Source organism: Eretmochelys imbricata, chromosome 3, assembly GCF_965152235.1.
Source record: "Eretmochelys imbricata isolate rEreImb1 chromosome 3, rEreImb1.hap1, whole genome shotgun sequence".
Taxonomy (NCBI): Eukaryota; Metazoa; Chordata; order Testudines; family Cheloniidae; genus Eretmochelys; species Eretmochelys imbricata.
Window position 1 is genome coordinate 165,034,422 of NC_135574.1, and position 22,579 is coordinate 165,057,000.

The following is a 22,579-nucleotide window of genomic DNA, read 5'->3' on the forward strand; positions in this document are numbered from 1 at the left end:
CAGGAGACCCGTATATAGGAGAAAACCCCAGCAAATGCATCCTAAGAGTGGGAAGGCAAGAGAAAATGTTTAAAGCCTGATGTTTTTACAACCTGCTCATTAATTATACATATGACTTCCTTACAAAGGGGACAATTCCTTTTGTCTTTTTGGGACCCAGAGCATATGGAGTTTCCAAGTGTTATTCCTGAGCAGGCTATGTGGGGTTCTCATCAACTAGAGAATCCTCATTCTCCTCATCAAGCCTTCTCACAATGGAATCAGGGCTTCAAATAGGTGTGTTATGTGTGCATGCATGGCACTAGTACGTTGGTCCAACAGAGCCCCATCCCCTCACAGAGCAAGGATTGGTGGCTTGTAGCAGCAGAACATAGGTCACCCTCTAAGGCCTGGTCTACACGGGGGGGGGGGGGTGAGAGGGATGACCAATCTAAGTTATACAACTTCAGCTATGCGAATAACGTAGCTGAAGTCGACATACTTAAATCTACTCACCTCGGTGTCTTCACTGTGGTGAGTCGACTGCTGACGCTCCCCCATCGACTCTGCCTGCGCCTCTCGCGCCAGTGGAGTACAGGAGTCGACGGGAGAGTGCTCAGGGGTCAATTTATCGCATCTAGAGTAGACACGATAAATCGACCCCCGCTGGATCGATCACTGCCCACCAATTCAGTGGGTAGTATAGACATACCCGACTCCTAAAAAGCTGCCCACTGCACTACTTGGACTTAGCTTGATCTTGCAGGGCTTTTCTACCACTGCAATAGCGGTCAAAGGGAGTTACTGAGAGGTGCTGCATTTGCAGATCCAGAGAACTTACTTGAGGAGAGGGAGAGAGGAGCAAGAAGTTGAAATGAAATTAGTATTGCAGAAAAATGAACAAAAATTAGTTATAAAACAAAGTTGTTGGGAGAAACTGAACCGCCAACTTGTTCTGCTGCTGGACACAATTTCTGGTGGCCTGAGTTGAAGGGTGGAGCTCAGTCCTGGAGCCTTCAGCAACAACACTGGTCCACCTCCCAGTTCTACAGGTGAAAGGTATCACCGCTTTGTTACGAATGAGGAGAAAAGCTGGGCAGCAGAACAAACAAAATGTGCACATTTTAGCATGTTTTCAGGTGTCCCGCTAAAGACCTCCTGTATCTTTGATAGCCAGAAGTTTATAAGATAACAGATTTAATAAGATTTCCATACTACTAATGAAGCAGTTATATCAAATGTTATATGAGAATAGATATTAAAAAGGACACAATTTAATATTTTTGCTCTTAAAAGCTTAAGTATAAAATGCCTTATTAAATGTCAGCAAAGGATATTGATATTGCTCTTATCCAGCATTGATAACAGAGACTGAAAATAACATGGCTTTGTTATTTTCTGTATTGTACCATTTCAACTAAGATATAGGACAAATCATTTTGAATAGTTTCCATTTTACCTAAGTGAACCTGGTTTTGGTTTTACTATAAATCAAATGAAAACAATGATGCACACAAAATTCCTTACTTACATCTTCAATATCTATGCATAGCAGGGAACGTGAACTTAAATCAAGGCCTTGTAGCTGGAGTCTTGCTACTTCTAGCTCCAGAGACAAGTGCTCAATCTGTTTCTTCTCTGCTGCCAGTTTATATTCCATCTCCATTGTCACATTACTCAGTTTTTGTTGCCACTGTTCATTGTCAGATATATTTTGCTTTCTGAGATCATCTGATTCTTTCCTTTCAGAAATAATTAGTTGTTTTAGCTCTTGTATCTCATCTTTCATATTTTCACGAGACTGAAATTGCTCTTCAAAGCTCTTGATGGACTTTTCATATGTCTGACATATCATCTGAAGTTCTCTAATTTTACTCTCCAGATTAGATTTTCTATGTATAATGCTCTCTCTCTTTGCAATGAAGTCCAATGCCTGATCATTATGGGGCTCTTCAACTAAACTAATTTCTGTTTTATCTCCTAGAACAGATTCTTGAGAAATATTCAGCCAAATACTTTCTTCTCTCCATTTGCACAGATCGCTATCAAAGGACAACTCCAAAAGATTTGCTTCTGGAAAATATGGCATCTCATTAGGACATGATGGACAAAATGTGGACTTGGTTTCCTCTAATTTAAATTCTCCATTTTTTTGGCGAGAAGTCACCTGCACTTCCACTGAATCAGCATTAACTTTATTCAGACTTGTTGACAATGCAGAATTTTCTGCCTTAAGAGTTTTAATACAGGACTGTAGCTCAGACACTTTGAAGATCATACTACAGTGTTGCTCATGTAAGATTTGATGCTCTCTTTGTAAAGAGAAAATTTTCTCTTTTACTTCAGCAAAGTGCATTTTAACTTCTTTGTTGGACAGTTTTAAATCTTCATAGTTATAGTTAGGTTCAGTACTACATTCCAGAGATTTGAAAGACATTTGCTCATTATCAAAGTGTATTCCTACTTCATTTTCAACATTCTGATCCATTAATTCATCAGGAAAAATAGCTTTTTCATCTTTTAATATTTTAACTTCACTCACTATTTTTTCTACCTCTTCTGCCATTTTATCAGTAGTGGTGCATTCAGTTTTTGAGTCATTAAGTTCGGATGTTAACACTAACTTTTCAATCTGCAGCATTTCACACATTTTCTCCAATTCATTTAGTCTGTTCATTGTCGTCTGTAAAGAGGATACTAGTTGGACATCATCATTCTGGCTTGTTGTCAGCTCATGAAGAACCAAAGAGTACTTTTCATCTATTTCTCTTTTAGAGTTGACCTGGGAATCAGCATCAACAACAGACTCCACTGATTGGTCATTCTTATCCACCACTATAAGCTTAGGATCTGGAGTTTCCAATTCTTCTTTAATAGTTTGTAATTCTTGCTGCATCCTCTCTTTTTCCTTTTCACTTTCCTCAAGTTTTCTTTCCACACTTTTTAAAGCAGCCTCCAACTGCATTACCTGTGTGCTGTAGTTTTCTACAGAGACTTCTCTGTCCTCAAGATCCATCTGAAGTAGCTCAAGTTTAACTTGATATTTATTCAGCTCGTTCTCTTTTTCTTCCATGGACACTCTCAACTGTTCTGATGTAGGCCTTCTGTCATGAACTAAGTCACACGCTAGAGATTCATTCTTTGTTTTTATTACCTTGCTCATTTGCTCATTCTCTTGAAGCAAGACGTTATGTTCTTCTTGCATTTTGTTTTGTTCTGCCCTGACATTTAACATTTCCTGTCTCAAACAATCCAACTCAGCTGAAGATACATTTTGGATGTGAGCAATCTCAGATTGTTTAAATTGCAACTCTGACTGCACTTTCTCAAGTTCCTGAATCAAATCTTTATTTTTTCCCTCTAAGGACACTAGTTTAGAGAAGAATTCATTACGCTCATCCCTAAGCTGTTTCTCTTGTCGATCTGATTCTGCTTTACTCTCCTGAAAGTGACTTTTTTGCTGTCTTAAAATGCCTTCTGTGTTGGCATTTTTTTCTTCCATTGATTTGTATTTTCCTTGTAGATCTACAAGTTCTTTTTCAATTTCTTCATATCTTTCTATGAGTGACAGTCTTTCCTCCTTGTGTCTTCTGGATAACTCAGAAATGCTTTCCTCTCTTTCCTTTAAACTATTAGAAAAAATTATGTTTGTTTCTAGTAAGTGTACTTTTTCTTGTTCTAAAGCCTTGTTAATGCCCTTAAGGGTTCCATTTTCTTCAGTAAGGTCCTCAATTTCTTTTTCACGTAAGGAAAGCATTGTAGACATGTCTTTTTTCTTGAAATTCCATGTGTCACACACAAGTTGTAGCTGCTTTACTGAATCCTCAAGCAATTTATTATTGATTTTTAAATCCCAAATCTCTGCTTGTTGATTTTCTAATTCTTTGTTCAAAGTGTGCAATTGCTTGTCCTTTTCCTCAAGGGCAGCTAATGTTTTATCAACACAATCCTGCTGAGCAGAAGTATCCCCTTGCAAGTTACGAATATGGTTTTTAGTCTCTGTCACAAAACTTCCATGCATCTGTTCTGCTTCAACTAGCTTTTTTTCTGTCTCACCTTTGATTTCTACCAGCTTTTCATAAGGTTTCTGCAAAAGTGACTTAAACTGCTTTTGAGCCATTAATGAAATCTCAAGAGAAGAAACCTGATCTTGTAGGATTGACATATCCTGTCGATCATTTTTATCTGTTTCTAGGACAGCTTTTGCACAACGGTCTTCCCAATCCTCACTGATTGTTCCAGGTTCTCTCATTAATACATCTGTGATGGAATTTTTCACTGGAAGTTGTTCTTCACCACCCAAAACAGTCCTGCAATGTTTATTCTGTAAATGTAGTTCTCTGTCTTCTGTTACTTCAGAAATATCTTTTGATTTTACAAGATAGCAAATTTTCTCATATTTACCATGCAACTCATGGTAACATTGATCCTTTTCCAGTACTTCATTTGCTGCTAACTGTAGCTTTTGTTCTAGAATTTCAACTTGGTTGGTGAGCGGAGATATTTTCCAGGTCATATTTTCTATTTCTTTCCGATATTTTTGATCTGAACATTCCGCTTTTTGTTGAAGTTCATCATAAGCTTTTTTCTGTGCCTCTAGTTTTTCACTTTTATATTCCACCATGTCTCTGAGATTTTTAATCTCTAAACTGTATTTTTCTTTCTCATTTACCATTATTCTGACAGTCTCACTACTTTCATTACTTTTAACTTGTTGAATCTTGAGAAAACTTTCCAAGTCATTAATTTTGCTCAGCAATTCTTCCTTTTCGGACTCAAGCTTATTCACAAGTTGTTCATTTTCATTTTTCCATTGAGAAAGAATAGTAAACTCCTTTTTTAGTTCTTCACATTCTCCCTCCTTTAATCCAACAACTTTCAGCAAGGCTTCTGATTCCTTCTCCATTTTACTTATCTTACTGTTTAGTTCCTCAGTATGGCTTTCTCTTTGCTTCAGCAGATGTTGAATGGAGTCTCGTTGCTTTTCCAGATCAGCTATAGCTAATTTCAATTTCTCCAAAGTGAGAGAGGCATCTTGTTTGTTGAGTTTCTCTTGGAGTATCTTTAGGTCTTCTTCCTGAGACAAACTCTTATCTATAGTAATAAAATAATTAAGTGGTTAATTTGTGAAAGCAAACTATGTCAAATATGCAATAGTAGCTTTTATGGGTAACACCATAAAATGGCAATATTGACATTTTTCAATTTTTCACCTAGCAATAAATTTTCTTAGAATTTCAGAATATAATTACATATGTGTTCCAAAACTGCCTTTATTCCCAAACCATGAAATTGTATAGCTGAGACAATTTCAGCATTGCCAGAATTCAGTTTTGCAGAAAGAACATATTGCTGCTAGTCAAATTGCTCTATGCTTCACAGTTGTATCTCTGTTTCTACAGCCCATTTTTACTGAGGTCTGATGGCTTGTACTCTGAAACGCATGGTTGACAGGTAACAGTACCAGATGAAGAATTTTGGTGCCCTATTTGTCCATTTTCCTGTCTTCAAGATCCAGAATATATAAAAATAATCAAGGTGTTTGATGGACTGATTTATGAAGTAAAATTAAGAGATGCAGACAATACAAGAGATTTCCTGTATTGCAAAGAGAATTCTATTGAATAACACCAACTTACCATATAAAACAAGACCACGCATTCCCTTCCAACAGGACAAGGAAAATTCAATGTCTCCAAGACCCCAGAATTTGGCGATTCAAAGGGGGAAAAAAGGTATAACTAGAGAGGATAATCAGAGACTAATTAGAGAGGAAGAACTGTCTGGGGGTTAAAGGTGACAGCCTAGGACTCTGGGCACCCACATTCAGTTATGTTTCAATTAGGACAAGTTATTGTTGGTTGCAGTGCAGAGCTACAGCACAAACATCTTCTGACTTATTTTTTGTTCATAACTATTCCCTCCAGAAAACTGAGATAATGCTACCATTTGACACCTTACTAGAGGTAGAGTAAGAACCACAGATAGAAGATAGTGAAAGCAAGAAAATGGACTTAGAAGGCATTACATTTTATTAGCTAGCCAAAAGTGCTGCCACATGGCAGAAATAAGATCAAAACACAAAGCAGTTATTTGGGTGGACTCATGGATTGGAAAGTGCAGAAATACTGATTAAAATGGGAGCAGGACTGGTTCCATAAATTTAATTTTGAAATCTCATTAAGTGAGGGTTAGACTTCTACAGAGATAAGCAGGAGCAGTCTCCTTTTCAATGACTATTTAGCAGAATTACCGGTTCTCTTAAACCATAGTATGCAAAATGCATTTTCCCAACAAAATATACAAATGTAGGGAAAAGTCAAATTAGGGCTCAGCAGGTAATATTTCATCACATTTTAGCTTGATGGAGTCCATATTCAAGCTAAAGAATAATAATTTGAGGTGTATTTGTTTGCTTGGGATTTTAAAACACAGGAGCACATTGTAGTATTTAATTTGCTGACCATATAGTTTTGTTTGGGACATATTTATTCCTCATTTTAAATAGCTTTAAAACCATATAATTTTATGAGTTAGAATATCTGTATAAAAAAGTTCCATCTCAGTTTGGAAAGAAAATTGCATGTATTAGCTAAAAGTTAATTTAACTATATCACACAGTGGGAACTTTTTTCCCTTGGGTATGCTTCAAATCACCATTTATAATGAGGTTTACAGATCCTCCACGCTAAAGTAATGGTTTTTAATAGGATTTAATAGGTAGAAATCTGTAACTCACTTTTCATCTCTTCAGCATAATTCTGGCTCTCCTTTAGAAACTGTTTGGCTGTTTTTAGTTGTTCTTCCAGCTGATGGATTTCTCGTGACTTTTGATCAGACTGGCAGCGAAGAAGGTTTTTTTCCTTCTTCATTTCCTACAACAAAACATTAGTTACAAAACAGTTGATTAAGTCAATAAACTTAGAGTAGTGTAATGTGGTATGCTACCCATCTGAGTCCCATAAAGACTCTGGAAAGTTGGGCCTTGGTTTCAGCTGGCACAGATCACAGCAGTACTTAAGTGGCTCAGGGTATGGAACTAGGGAGCTGCAACCAGTTCTCTGTTGCCTGCCCATAGCAGATCTTGACACCGGATAGAATCCAGCCCACAAAAACTGAGTCAGTGAAGTTAAGTGACTTGCCCAAAGCCACAGAGTGGAGTCAATTTCACTGCCAGTATCAGAACTCAGGAGAAGTTTCCAGTTGCAGCTCCTGTTCTCAGACCACCCATCTCTCAGTGTGGATGATTCAAATATATGAAATTGCTCATCAGCAAGATAGATGTAAAGTATTATTAGTCAGTAATACCTGGGGGTTCAGGATAGTACATTTTCTAAGTATCTTTTTTCCAAATAAGTTAAGAAAAGTTAAAATACCCCATACAACTAAGTCCTACCCAACTTTTAAATAAAAGTTATTTCCTTCCACTCAAACTCCTGCATTGTGGGTAACAGATGGCATGGCATTGGTGGGACTCTATTGGACGCAAGCCATCGTTTATTCATCTACTTACTACTAGCAGATGGGCACCAGTTCACAGAAGCCAAATTCAAGAAAAAGGCAGGGTCTGGATGGAAAACAAATTAAAACCTTGCTGCACAGCAGGTCTGTATTTTCAGCTATTTAAACAAGTCACCCAAAGAACATAAATAAAACAGTGGCTGCTTCTAGTTATTTTCCTTTCCTCTCACAACTTCCTAGTCCAAAATATTCAACTGTTATACCGAAACACACACACACTCTCTGCTATCAATCACTCTAAAACACACAGGTGTCAAGAGACACAATTTTCAGGCAATGTTGATGTATGACAAATGTTTCAAAGCTGTATGAATTCTGAGCTTCCTGTGTTCAAAATACCAATGAAATTCAAGGGGTTTAAATGGCTAAAACACCCGCCCCTCTTGCTGTGACTTTGCACAAGTGGGTCTGATTAAGAAGCATTCAACACAAACCTGGAACAAACAACCTAACATAGCTGCAAAAAAATCCCATGCTCTGATGCTGGACTTTCACAAAATCATTTGCAAGAAATGCATTCTCCCACCTTAATCTGGTAAGGCTACATCTCATCATTTGGGATTACAATTTGGCCTCAAATCACATAGGCCTTCATTAACTCCTGGTTGAATAAATGAAATCCAATGTATTTAGACTTGACTGCATCAGCCCTGAAAAATCTGCAACAGTTACAGAACACAGCAGCATACCTTCTCAGTAATACAGGTTCACCTGAGTACATCAGTCCTATGCTTCACTCACTCTCTGATTCCCCAACAGAACACTGAATCAAGACTCAAAGTTATTTTCAAAGCTACAAAGAACATGGGCCCAAAATACCATCTTACTCTCAGACTTCAGTAGCTGTGTTCAAGAACAACTGTCTACACATCAGCAGTAAAACTAGCATATGCAGGAGACAGGGCTTTTTCAGGAGCTGGCCCAATACTATGAAACTGACTCCTGCAAAAACTTAGAATGACAACATACATCACCATTTTTTCATATTTACTCCCCGCCACACACACCCTTTACCCTCTAGGACAGTGGTTTTCAACCTCTTTTCCATTTGCAGACCCTAGAAAATTTCAGATGGAGGTGCAGACCCCTTTGGAAATCTTAGACATAGTCTGTGGACCCCCAGTGGTCCACAGACCACAGGTTGAAAACCACTGTCCCATTGTAACGACAACCTTTCAAGGACCCCTTAGATAGTCTGTGAACTCCCAGGGGTTTGTTGACCACAGGTTGAAAACCACTGCTCTGGGGTATATGGGAGAAATAGAAACCTCAAATGACAGATTCTAGTCACCTTAATTATTCTTAAGTCTGGAAAGCATTCAGATACAACAGCAATTGGCACAATATAGGAACTTAAAAAACAACAATCTCTGATGTTCCTTCTATGACTATTCAGAGCTCTCTTCCCTTTCATTTTCCTTCTAAACTACAAATTAAAGAAAAAATCTTTTAATTTTTTTAAAATCAAAACTTACAGCCAGATCCTTGCAGTGTAAATTGGAATAACTTTATTGATTTCAATGGAGCTATGCTAATATATGCCAAGTCACGATCTGGCTTCATAGCTAGAATTTTGTTGATAATGCTGGTCTATAGTGCTTACAATAGTAAAAATGTACTTGTTTTGGTTGTTAGCAAAGCAAATATAACTAAAAAGACATGTAATGGAACATTATACTGGAGGAGCAGACTTACCCATGTGAATGCAAAGAGGCAAAGAGTTTGGCAGTACCTCCCAGAGATTCTTTATTTATACAAATCATTTTGGGGATTTTCTCTTGCTTTAAATTGATTGTGTGACCAAAAAAGTACCCATTCCACCATGAAATCTTGGAATTAGGCAAAACACATATCTTAGGAAGCAGCTCATGATTCCAGAATTTCCAAATGAACTCAAACAGATATTTAAAATGTTTTATTTTTAGGACTAAACATAGAAAGAGTCTCTTGAACCATACTACATAATTAGATTAGACAAATAACTCCACATTAATATGCAAACTAGATATCATTAACTTGGGTTTGAATAGAGACTGGGGGTGGCTGGGTCATTACACAGATTGAATCTATTTCCCCATGTTAAGTATCCTCACATCTTCTTGTCAACTGTCTAAATGGGCCATCTTGATTATCACTACAAAACCTCTTATAGTCGGTATGGCTACTTCCACCTTTTCATGTTCTCTGTATGTGCATATATATATCTTCTTACTAGATGTTCCATTCTATGCATCTGATGAAGTGGGCTGTAGCCCACGAAAGCTTATGCTCAAATAAATTTGTTAGTCTCTAAGGTGCCACAAGTTCTCCTGTTCTCTTTCCACATGAACTGTAACCCTATCTGTAGTATGCTGGGGCAAAATTATTTTTTTAATTGACCATACAAACAATTTTGCGCATGGGGTTAGTCCACAACATGGAATCAACTGCAAAAACTGCAAGATCAGGGCCTTATTTTGTATCACAACTATAAGACAGTATCAAAACACAACTTCTGGTGGAAATACACTATTCCCCAACATACAGCTTGCAGAGTTCCCCTGTGAGTAAGTAAGGCATATATGGGGCACCAGTTCTTACTGATTCCCAGTTTAAATTATTAATTATTCCAGTTGCCCCTCTGATTTATTTACCTCAAAGTTTCTCCTCATGTCATTTTCCTTTGACTGGTTTGCTAGTAAAGCCTGTTCTGCTCTGCACAGCTTCTGTGTAAGCTCACTGGAGTTGTTTTCCAAACGTTGTTTCACTGCTATTGCCTATGACGAAAACACATCACATTTTATTTGTGGTCATATTTAATCTATTTTAAAAAACTAAAAATTCCTGATGTCCCTTTAAATGATGAGCTCCGAAGATATGTTATAAAACAAATCAAAAAGAATAAGCTATGTTCTGCTTCCTCTTACAGAAAGAGAAGTCTGAAGTAACTGTTAACTTCAGTGTTGTACAACTAAGAGCAGAATTTGGCCCTAAACCTTGAAACTCAGCATGATGGCTTTAAAAAAATGCAATTAAAAATAGCCCAGATATCTGAAACATCCATCCTCCTTTCACTGCCCAATCCCGGGGTCTAGATTTTGTATTTCCCTCACAAAAGTTCAAGTAACCATATCAAAAACAGTACATGTTAAGGTAACAAATCTTTAATTCAAGACTGGGCAAGGATATGAAAAATATTTTCAGGCAAATTTTCAATAATATAGTTGTAATGTATAAATATATTCATAATTTAAGCTATATTTATAGTACAGTATGTTAATCATTGGGAATCCTAACCAGTGCTTTCTTTTAAGTTCAATCATAAGGGCAGCAGATTTAACACTTGCTCTCAACTTTTATAAAGTAACATACTTTGTCAAAGGAAGCACCTGTTAGGTTTAGAAGATGCTTCCCCATTCCCACTTAGTCCTCAACTGCTCATTTGAGAGGTAACATTTAGGTGTTGGACTGATGATCAGCTATCACCAAATGTGCCATTGAACAGCCAACAAATGGAAAGGATCAATACCAAACTATACCAATACCAAACTCAATGCTGTATAATCCAAATACCAAGAGATTGACAAATTACTCTACCTTTTCCACTTACTATATATTCAAGGAATAGATTACATGTTCTTAAAAACCAGTATTTGTACACCTTAATTTTCTGCATTTATGGACCAACAAAGACATTCAGCTTGCACCTCTGTCTCCATAACTACAGTCTTCGGGGGTAAGGGAAATTAGTGTAGTGCTATCCTCTACCTTAAGTTTATCTTATGACTTTATACCACTATCGAAACCAGAAAGTTAAAAGGATCATAACGGTAACACCACCAAATTCTAACTGGTTTTCAACCTTTTTTATCTGTTTTATATCTGTCACAATAGCTCTATAGTACTCCAAATTAAAAAGGAAGTACATTTATTACCAACATCAAGAGGAAAAAAATGAGAATGAAATCATCTAGTTCCATTCTAGAAAGGAGCACGCTTTTCTGGATAAAAATCTATAGACATCCAAGTTTCGGTATGAATCTAGTGTTTAAAGAGTAAACATGGAAAGAAGAGTATGTGTAGAGAAAATACTAACCAGAAAATACTAACCATTTTCTGCAGAAAATGTTTGATTAATGTGCTCAGACAGCTAGGATGACACATAGCTATGCAGGACAGCTATCATGGACAAATTTAGAACCTCTGTATTAAGTCAGTGTAGACCGTGTGTATCATAAATCATAAATAAAAAAGCAGTTTTCTGCTAAAGAGTGTGGGTGGAGAAAAAGCAGTGCTCAAATCAGAACAAGGCTAAAGGGAACTGTTGCAGGACATTACGCCCAGACTGCCTTTGGGCCCATCTGTTACCTCAGTTTACCTTCAATCTTTCATCAAACCAGCTATCATGTGGGGATTTTACAGTAGTGCTCTCTTCCAGTTTGGTTTATTATCATAACACAATACTCAAACATACTCTTACCAGCCTCAATTATTCCTTTCAGTTTATAATGCCTCATAAGTTTTTCCAGGTCTTTATCAGAGCATGCCCATCCTTGTAGTCCAACCTCTCTCCTAGCTGCGACTTCTTCATCCTGCAGGTCCATCAATGGAGGCTTATCCCTGCACAGTTTCCAGTTCCTTGCAAATCTCTTCCCCCAAAAGTCTTCTGCCTTGGAGTTCTGGAAAATTTTCACCTGCCCTCTTCACAGGCTACCTGCCTGGGAGCTAAGGAGCGAGTATGTCTCTCTGAACTTTTGGGGCGGGGGAGTGTCTCTTTCTTGAATGACCACAGGCTGCCCTTTTACCTGCCAGCAGGCCTAGTTTAAATGCATGCTTCTGTATTGACCCTTGTATTTATTCCCATCATACAGGGAGATGCGCTAAACCTGACAAAAGGTGCAGCTGTGCCCCAGTCTTTTAATGGACCAACTCACCCTGTGACAGGAGCATACCGCAGCTTGCTCTGACCTTTGATGTATTTAGTTGCACTTAAATATTAGTCATGTATATATCTTTAAACACAGGAAAGAGGACAGTTAAATTTTACTTAAAATAAAAACTCAGCATCACCCTTCCATTTGAATAGTTCAGATATTAAAAATCCTACTTTGTCAAGTTCTGCCCGTAGAGCATTGTAGTCATTCTTGGCTTGCTGCAAGTCCTGGTTCAGTTTGGCTTTTGTCTGGTTGCACTGCTGATCCACTGTCTGTAAGGCATGTTGCTGACGAAACAGTTCCTAGAAATTTAGATGTTGGGGTTGGGGGCAGAAACACATGTTTCTCCTCAAGTTACTGTAACTATTTACACTGGAAAACGTGGGTGAGGGACTGTAAATAATCCCTGTAAATAGTCTCTAACTAATTAATAATTATACTAAAGCCCTCTCTTACAGAATCAAAAAGAGTTTAAAAACCAATTTCAAGTAAAGCATAAATTCCGTTATGGCCACTAATGGGTCCTGACTCAGTTTGGCCAATCAATCAGAGTAGCCTACTTAATCTGTTACACCAAAACAGGTGGATAAAAAAAAATACTAGCAAATAATGGAATGAAGCTTATATGGAGATCTTCTTTTGAATCGATATAACATTGAGCATTACAACTAAGCAACCAGACTAATCCTCAATAACCATGGTCCTTTGGGGAAAAAAATTCCCTTCTTTGCTATGGTTACATGTTTAACTTATTGCTGTAACAATGTTTTTCGTGGGGAAAATGCCTTAGTTTTTTTCAATTTGACTTAACATAAGACTGAGCAGCAACAGAAGTTTGGTAGAGGGGCATTCACTCCTCCCTCCTCAGGTCTGGGGGAGCAGAACTTCACTAATGCACACCTCCTAAGATCCTTAGGAATCTAGCCTATCTCCTGCAATCTTTAGGAGATGCAAAGTAGATATCCATCCAGGTATCATTCTTTTCTGAGGCTTCTTCCCAGCCCCACGGTCCTTATGGTTGGGGATCTAGATGAATTTGAGAGGGGATTTATGTGGGGGAATAGGGCTATGAAGGGCATGGGACTTTTAGAAGGGGGTGTTGGAGTTGGTAAGGAGAAGAGAGGGCTAAGTAGGGGAGCAGAAAGCAGAGGAAAATAGGGGAAGGAAAGCACTAGTGGCTTCTCCTGGCAACAAACCTCTCTGCCAAACTTCTCTTGGCAGCAGCTGCAGGACTCCCCTCTAACAAATCATAGCAGGTTTGTCAGATGGAGAAGGTAGTGAAGTACTAGTGCTTCCCCTCTGCTTTCTCCTAAGCACCCTCCTATCCTCCTGCAAGACACCTGTTCCATCCCATGTCCTCAAGTACCCCCACAGCCTGTTCCCACTCTCACTGCCAGCCAGAGACCTGTCCTATGAAGTCCCCAACCCTCTTGGCTCCCAGTGATCCATTTCCCAAAATATCTGTGTCTTTCCCCTTTACCCCCAGCCTCTCTACCCTCATACCCTTTCCAAAGACCCACTCCTACCCTGGGCTGGCCTGCCAGAAGCAGAAGAATGCAGGTGGCGAGGTTCACACTCAGGAATAAGTGAGCCAGTTACTAGCAAAATGTTCAAACTTTTTTCTGATTTTTTTTCATCTAACTATAAATTAGAGGTGAACAAATTGGTAGCCTGCCTGCCCAGCCTATCTTGAAGAAAACGAATGGATTCACTTCCACCAAGTTATAACCACCAGACTACTATTATCAACAGCTAGGGAACATGGTTTTAGTCAGTTTAATTCATGGTAGGCCAATAAATTGTTTCACTTACAAATGCAGATCCATCCAGCTGCCAAACTAAAAGAAAAGAAAAAAACGTAGCAAGAGAGGGTGTGACAAAGGAGAAAAAAATGAAAGGAGGAAGGTCAGAGTGGAGATACTTAAAATATTTTCCCTCTAAGTTTCCCTCAGTTTGCATATGAGCTACTAAAATTTGCCCCTTAGTAGCACAACTAGAATATCATGTGACAAAAACAGTTGTTTTCCTTACACTAACTGGTTTCTTTTGAGATGTTTTGTCTACATGAATCCTGCTCTAGGTGTGCATGTGCCCCAGGTGCATGATATTGGGTTCTTTTGGTTGACAGTGTGCAGATGTAGCATCAGCAGGTATCTTAATATGCACACACACACCCACACACCTGCAGGCAGAGCAGGCCCAGCCACTTCTCAGTTTCTTTGCCAATACAGAATCCCAAAACTAATAGATTTCACAGTAGTGGAGAAAGAGGACTGGTCGTGGGGTCCATGTGGGCAGAACAGCCTGAAGAACCAGAATTACTATAAGGTAAGTAATTGGGGTTTTGTCTCCAAGTATCTGTTAACATGGATCTCACTTTAGGTGACTAGCAGTTATCTCCCTATGGAGGGGAATGTCAAGAGTCCAATTTACATAAAGAGTGCAGGACTGCCCTAATAAACTGGGCATCAGAACTAGGAGTTGCAACTAGTGAGTAGTGCTGAATAAAAGTATGCAATGAGCTCCCAGTGACTTCTTTGCAAATTTCTGACATAGGAACATTCCTCAAGCATGTGTGTGTCACTTAAGCCCTAATATAGTTTGCTTTAATATAAGAAGGTGGATCTAATTTATTTAGTTCACAGAAGATCCTTATGCAATCAAGTATCCATTTCAAGAATCTCTGGGTTGAAATAACAAGCCCTCTAGACCTGTACCAAATATTGCAAAAAAAGTTCTAGGCCAGTTATGGAAAGGCTTTGTTCTATGGAGGTAGTAGAAAAGTGCCCTAAAGACATCACTCATATGAAGTTCTGCCCCTCCAGGAGTCAAATGAGGTTTGGGGGAAAACACTGAAGGTGTATGCATTGATGCAAACAAAAGACTGAGACCACTCTGAATAAGAACCTAGGGCGAGATCAAAGAAGAGTCATCTTGTCTTTGTGAAATGTAGTAAAAGAGGTCCTGCCATTAATGCCTAAATCTAGCTTATCCTGTGAGCGGAGATAACAGCCACCAAATATCCTGTTTTCATAGAGAGGTGATAAGGAACATGATGCTAAAGGCTCTTAACAGGGACGGGGGGGACCATTAGGTCCAGGTATACAATACTTTGGTCCCAGGAAAGTCCCTCACTTCAGGAAGTGTAGTTGCTGCAGCCAAAATGTCGAACAGGTTGTCAGTCGGCTCCTTGAGCACCACAATCTCTAGCCCCAAGTTGGAGGCCACTCATTTAAGCAGGTCCTGGTGGGTACAGAAATTGTCAGGTAGCAAAAGGTTGGCAGGTCCAGCCACTGCCTCGTCAGGGAAGGAGGCAGCCATGGGCATTGCAGCCGGTTCATCCTCAACTGCTGGTGCTGACTGTGCAGGGGTCACCGGAGTCTCGGTGCCAGGGTCTGGTTCTGAGCCGGATTCCGGTGGCACTGTAACCAAGGCCTGGCCCTCAGAAACTACTAAGGGTGCCTGGAGAGAATATGAGCACAGCATGGGAGAGAACCCCCAAAGGGTCCAATACAGCCACTGGGGTGGCCATTGGGTGGATGGCCAGGGACCTGATGGCAGGCCTGCTGCGGGCTTCAGCCTGTAAGACTGGTGCTGATGATGCCTCTGGGTTGGGGAGGGCTCACTCTTGGACCCCGAGGAAGATTCCTCCCTAGGAGACTAGGGTGGAGCTGAGGTGGCCTCATGCTGGTAGCCATGGCTTGCTGGGGATCACCATTGCACCAGGGAGCAGCACCGAGGGGAAGGTGACCGGTGTCTCCGAGCTGGAGATGTGCTTCGCAGTACTGAGAACTGGTGCCAGGAAGGTGGAGACCAGCGAAGTGGCGAGCAGTGACGTGGTGATGGGGAGCGACAGGCTGGGGAGCGGTGCCACGTCGGAGGCCCAGAAGGTAGCCTCATCACAGGTTTCCCTTTAGAGGGAACAGCCTTCAAGTTGTCTTCCAAAGATGGGCCTAGGTTCCGAGGCATGGGTGGCACAGGGAGAGACATCTAGTCTCTTGCTGCTCGGAATGCCTCCAACATTGAAGGTGTCATGAAATGTTATGGGCCCCGACGGCTCCCAGGAGTAGGTGGTGGTTCCCAATTTGGCCTCGGTGCCCTACATGGTGTGGCCGCTGCCAGATGTGACTCTGGGGAAATCGAGCAGCCCTGTGCAGGTCTCAACTCGTGTGATCACTCCCAGGTAGCTATGTATGGTGCCGGAGAATGACCTCGTTCCAACCGTGACTTCTTATGCCTCTTCTTAGGCTGGGGAGAAGGGGAGCGGCACCAGGAAGATCCTGGTGTCGGAGGGGCACTCCGCACCAACGCCACGGTGCTTGATGCAGAGTCGGAGCGGCATGGTTCCAACGCGGGGCACAGGGCAGCCTCCATCAACAGGGCTTTTAAATCGGCTGTCCTTGTCTTTAAGAGTGTGAGGTCTGAAGTTTTTGCAGATCCTGTACTTCTCTTTAATATGCACCTCTCTGAGGCACTTAAGGGAGCTCTTGTGCAGGTCACTAATAGGCATAGGTTTGGTGCACCCAGCACACGATTTAAACCACAGGGACCAGGGCATACCCTGTCCCTGGGGCTATGTCCCTAACGGGACTCCGCTCCTAAATGCTAACTACTACTAACTATAATACTAACACTACAGTAACTATATACCAGAAAAACTCAAAGAGTCCGAAGTTAGAGAAACCACTATCGGATTTGTGAAAACAAGGAGCATTCCAACAACCATCACTGGTGGAAAGAAGGAACTGAGAGGGCGTGGGGCCAGCAGGGCCCAATATACTGGCACATAAGCACGGGGCTCCAGAGTTTGCCAAAGCCAGCCCTAGGGGTACCACTAGGGGAAAAATTTCTGACAGCGTGCACAAGGGCGCGCACACATCAAACATGGAATCGACATGAGCAAGCACTCAATGAAGCAGTATCCGATCTTGCGTGCCTGAGGCACATATACACCTAGAGTGGGATCTACGTGGACAAATACTCAATGAACAACTTGTTCTCTCTGATAATAGCAGTCTGGAGGCAACTTTAAACTTGTGAAAAAATGGGTCTTGTCTTACCTTTTGGTATTCCTTTTCCTTTTCTTTTACTTTCTGTTCTAATGAGCGACGAGCACTTTCAGCATTTTCTCTTTGACAATTCAATTCTTCTGATAGTTTTTTCATCTTTTGCTCCACCATTTCATACTACAAAAAGTTTCATCATAAATCACAGCGATGCAAGGGGAATATTTATTATTTGTACTACAATAGCAATCCCGCCCCCACAATCAGGATTGAAACCCCACTTTAGTAGGCACCTTAAAAAAACAAAAAAACCATACATACATACGAGGAAGTCATGGTCTTTGCCCCAAAACTGCTTACAGTCTTCCATGACGCAGTGGACACCCACATAGGTATCCCATACCAAACTGATAACCAATTACACTTGGCTACAGTACAAGTGTGTGCTAAGTTTCAATAAGTGAGCAGCAAAAATTGAAAAAAACTAGAAGTGTTTAGGCACAGGAGATAAATTCAATGCAACTCAATTTACAGTGAATCAGCACATTGATTCAACAGAAAAACATTACTGAACTATTTTGAACAGCAAGAACAGAACAATTTTCATTGTTTAAAGTAGGTTAGACTGAAATTTTAAACTGAAAATCAATATGCTAAGAATTTCCTTTTGAGAGGAAATTCTCCTATTAGAAGTGTTTCAGTTTATCTGTCATTTTATTAAAATAATATATTGCTTGTAATTTTGGTGGTTTATAAAGAACCAGAGTACACTGAAACCCCATTTAATAAATTCCCAGTGTAATTTCTATTGTCAAAACAATCTGCTGATATAAGTCTGAAAGTTGCCGAAAGCACACTACTATGCATTTTCTCAGAACACAATACTACTGTTTATAATGCTACTGCTCCTTTTCTCTTACAGTTTCATTACGTTTGCAGCATGTTAGGGAGACTTACAACCAATTTACCAGAAAGCTGTCCTAGCAGAATAACTGTTTTTCTCTCTCTATGGAACACATTTTTATTTTCTGAAATCTTTTCTTTACGGCAAGTAACTATTCTTAAAGGTAATAAAAAAAGTGAACCACTGATAAGATTTAAATCAACTTCATGGTTGGATACTTTTAAAGCAGATGAACAATTTATTTGAATATAATTTTAAAGGGATGTGACAATGTTACTGGCATATGTGGAGTTATATTTCATTTTAATTTATGCTTTGTTGAAGTGAGGTCCTGCTTACACATAAATGAATTAGAATATTAATGGAATAGAACGTTGTGACAAGAGCATCTCCTGTTGCTTCAGCTTTGATGTATTTACGGAACGTAATTATGGTGAAAAGCCAATGATTTTCAAAGAAGGAGACAGTGGTGCTGTTAAAATGTCTTTTTATGACACTTTCAAATGGCTTTAGCATATATAAAATATCTGTGTTTCTTAGATGTTTGTTATAGTTATTCACTCTACCACAACAACAATACTGCATTGCTGGCTGCCTCATTAGAGAGCTGGCCTACTATTTGTTCAGTCTATCAGAGCAACTTATCCATAAAGGAAAAGTTTTCAAAGTGCAGATCTTCCCCACAGCACCCTCCCACATAGCTGGGATAGGTGCTGGGAATTTCTGAAAGGGAGAAGGTAGGGGAAAAAAAGGAACCAATCACTAATCCCAAAAGGTATAGAGCAGAAGATGATCCACTAGTTTCCATGGTTCTCCTGCTCTGTTGTCCAGTATAGCAGTGCAGTGGCTGATCGACCAAACCAAACAACCACCACATGCAGTGGCAAGGAAGCTCCTGCAGAGAAAGGAAGTGTTGTGCAGGTTGCTGAAGTCTTGCCCACCCTCTCCCATATAGCAAAGTGTAGGTCCCTTCATGGGTATGGGAAGACAGGGGCCAAAGAGGGATTTATCTCTTAATGAAAGGCTGGGTTTGACTGGCTTAATTTCTTTACTCTTATCAGTGTACAGCTGTCTGGCATCTGTTCTAGCTAGCAAAAAAAAAAATCCATTTTATATGATTAATACACGTTTGCTCCACTAATGCAAATTATTTCAACATTTCAATTATATCAGTACTATAGCCACAGAAATTTCTTGGGCTTCTTTGCACTGAATACAAGAGGCCCTTTTTCCCCTCGATTCTTCTGGAGCAAAATGTAGAGGTCTTGGAAAGATCCAAGATCTTGCATTCTGAGCACTTTAAAACTCTTCAGTATGGTGTGTAAATTCTTTCCTGTTATGGAAGGGATCCAGAGGTACCACTAGTATTTAGAGGGTCCAAAGGATATAGAAAAATTCTGTCCTGGATCATGCAGGTCTGTGACTTTAAGTGGATAGCTCTATTCTGTTTCCTTGTTTATGTATCAGCTTTACAGACTGCATTACAGTTCTACGAATAGGGTTTATTAACTTCTGCCTGTGCTGGTGCTGCATAAGCAAAAGTACAAGATGTTTTAGCTCATGTAAAGATATTTATTTTAAATTTTTTAAGGGCAGAGGGAAATGGAGGAAAATGGTGGACTTAAATAAACAGTAGAACCTCAAGAGTTATGAGCAACTCGGGAATGGACGTTGTTCGTAACTCTGAACAAAATGTTATGGTTGTTCTTTTAAAAGTTTACAACTGAACATTGACTTAATACAGCTTTAAAACTTAACTATGCAGAAGAAAAAACGCTGCTTTCCCTTTATTTTTTAATAGTTTATGTTTAACACAGTACTGTACTGTATTTGCCTTTTTTTTTTTTGGGGGGGGGGGGGGGGGTTGTCTCTGCTGCTGCCTAATTGTGTACTTCTGGTTCCAAATGAGCTTTGTAGGGTTGACTGATCAGTTCATAACTCTGGTGTTCGTAACTCTGAAGTTCTACTGTAAATTATGGAGCCACCATTAGCAAGCACATACAAAGTTAAGCTTTGTTGAAGAACTGTGTAATGAACTGTGTTAGTCAAATATGTACTAAGTAATGTTAGAGAAATTAATATTATATATAATCCTATAAGAAAATATGAAGGAATTTTTGCTTTTTGTATGTATTTCTGATGCTTTAGATCGTCAGATTTTGCTGAAATAGTTTGTAAATCAGAAAACTGGGTTGTGTGTCTCATATATAAAATTCTTGGCCAAGCGGATAGCAGGCTTGAGAAGAGAGCTGTTAGCTTTCAGTAAGTCAGGTACAATCCCTCACCCTCCACCCGTCCATTCGACCAGCTTACAAGTAAAAACTCAAAGCCACAAAAACAGATGAGTAAGAATAAAAATTGCTGTAAAGTAAGTACAACTGGATGGAGCCAGTGGCCATGACAGCAAGGAATAGATGTGTTGGGAACTACACAGATGTAAGTAAGTTTTAGCAAGATAGGCAAAAAATTTATTAAATTGGGTTAGTTATTGTGATTTATGCAGGAGAATCTTCTAAGTAGGGGGTTAGAAGGGAATGTATATGGTGTGACAGGGTCAGGCCAGATGGCTACAGGAGAGTGACAGAAGGCAGATATATTAGCCCCAGGTAAAGTAGGTCCCTTTTCCCTGGGTAAGGTAACAGGGAAGGTTCCAGAACAATCAGGAACTTTCTGGAAACAATTAAGGCAGACAAGCTGATTAGAACACCTGCAGCCAATCAAGGAGCTGCTAGAATCAATTAAGACAGGCAGGCTAATCAGGGCACCTGGGTTTAAAAAAGGAGCTCACTTCAGTTTGTGGTGCACGTGCGAGGAGCTGGGAGCAAGAGGCACAAGAAGCTGAGAGTGAGAATGCGGACTGTTGGAGGACTGAGGTGTACAAGCATTATCAGACACCAGGAGGAAGGTCCTATGGTAAGGATAAAGAAGGTGTTGGGAGGAGGCCATGGGGAAGTAGTCCAGGGAGTTGTAGCTGTCACGCAGCTGTTACCTGAGCCACTGTAGACAGCTGCAATCCACAGGGCCCTGGGCTGGAACCCAGAGTAGAGGGCGGGCCTGGTTCCCCCCATCCCTCCAACTCCCTACTTGATACCGGAGGAGTTGACCTGGACTCTGGGTTCCACCACAGGGGAAGGTATCTGACCTGTTCCCCGATCCACTACGTGGATCAGCAGAGACTGTGGGGATTGTTCTTCTTCCTTTTCCCCATGTTGGCCATTGATGAGGCGAACTGAGTGAATGGCAGATTTGAGCCACGAAAGTGGCCAAACGGAGGGCTGCCGTAAACCTCTGAGGCAAGCAAATCCGCCAATAAGCGCAGGACCCACCAAGGCGGAGGAGGAACTTTATCACCATGGATAAAGACAGAGATGAGGTAGGTTCCTATACTGAGTCTGCGCAAAGTTACAGAACAGAGGATTAAAAAAAAATAGATAATTGACATAATAGTGGAGAAGATACAGGGAAAAAATAGCCAAGCATAGCAGAGATTTGTAAAGAGTCACCCTGTCCCCAAGAAAGAGAACCTGAGCATTTCCTTTTCTTGCCTTACCTTTTTTTGCATGTTTATGTAATTCATAGGTGATAGTAGCATTGTCTTAAAACATATATAATAAAGGCTAAAATAAATTGTTTAAGCCTAAATTGAAGAGGATCTGATTCTCACCCAACAAGTTGACATTGGCATTTAAAGCGGAACTAAAAATCCTTGTTTCACAGTATAATAAATTAATCTATTTTCCAAGTTTAGCAGTTACACTTTAAATGACCTATTAATTTTCTGCATAAAATAGTTTCTTACTTTGCCAGAGAAAACTAATTTTTTTAAGATCACAATATTAATAAAATTCACCACTTGTTCTCTCACCTTATTCTCGGCTTTGATTATCTCAGTGATAGACCACCACAGGCTCTTCATATGTTCCAAATTTAATACTATAAATTTGTAATTAAATCAGATTTAAAACTCATTTAAAGAAGCTGGATTGTAATAAGAAAAGCTCTTAACAGTCACATCTAGAGGTTATGGTGACAGAACTATGCCAGTAACTCAGGTGATTCATAAGTAGCATTATTGTGACATCAGAACTAGCAACCAATCAATCTTTCCTCTCCAGTTTGCTGTCAGTGAAGTGGAGAGGGCCTAGTCACAGGTCAAAAGTTCTCATTGTTAAATTACTTGAACATCTGTATACAAACATGGTAATAACACTGGATTGGCTCAATGTCTCAGGCCTCAACCTACTCCCAGCCAAGAC

The 22,579-nt window shown here is 39.9% G+C and overlaps 1 protein-coding gene across 1 annotated transcript in view; it reads right to left on the reverse strand.

The window, feature by feature from the left end:
- Nucleotides 1-22,579, reverse strand: part of CENPF (centromere protein F) — a 67,919-nt gene that overhangs the window by 21,301 nt on the left and 24,039 nt on the right. Inside the window, exons 8-12 of the mRNA XM_077813757.1 lie at nucleotides 17,474-17,599; nucleotides 12,587-12,715; nucleotides 10,134-10,256; nucleotides 6,719-6,854; nucleotides 1,511-5,073 (exon numbers count right to left, since the gene is read on the reverse strand). Coding sequence (XP_077669883.1) covers nucleotides 1,511-5,073; nucleotides 6,719-6,854; nucleotides 10,134-10,256; nucleotides 12,587-12,715; nucleotides 17,474-17,599 — 4,077 coding nt within the window. The remainder of the gene's footprint in view (nucleotides 1-1,510; nucleotides 5,074-6,718; nucleotides 6,855-10,133; nucleotides 10,257-12,586; nucleotides 12,716-17,473; nucleotides 17,600-22,579) is intronic.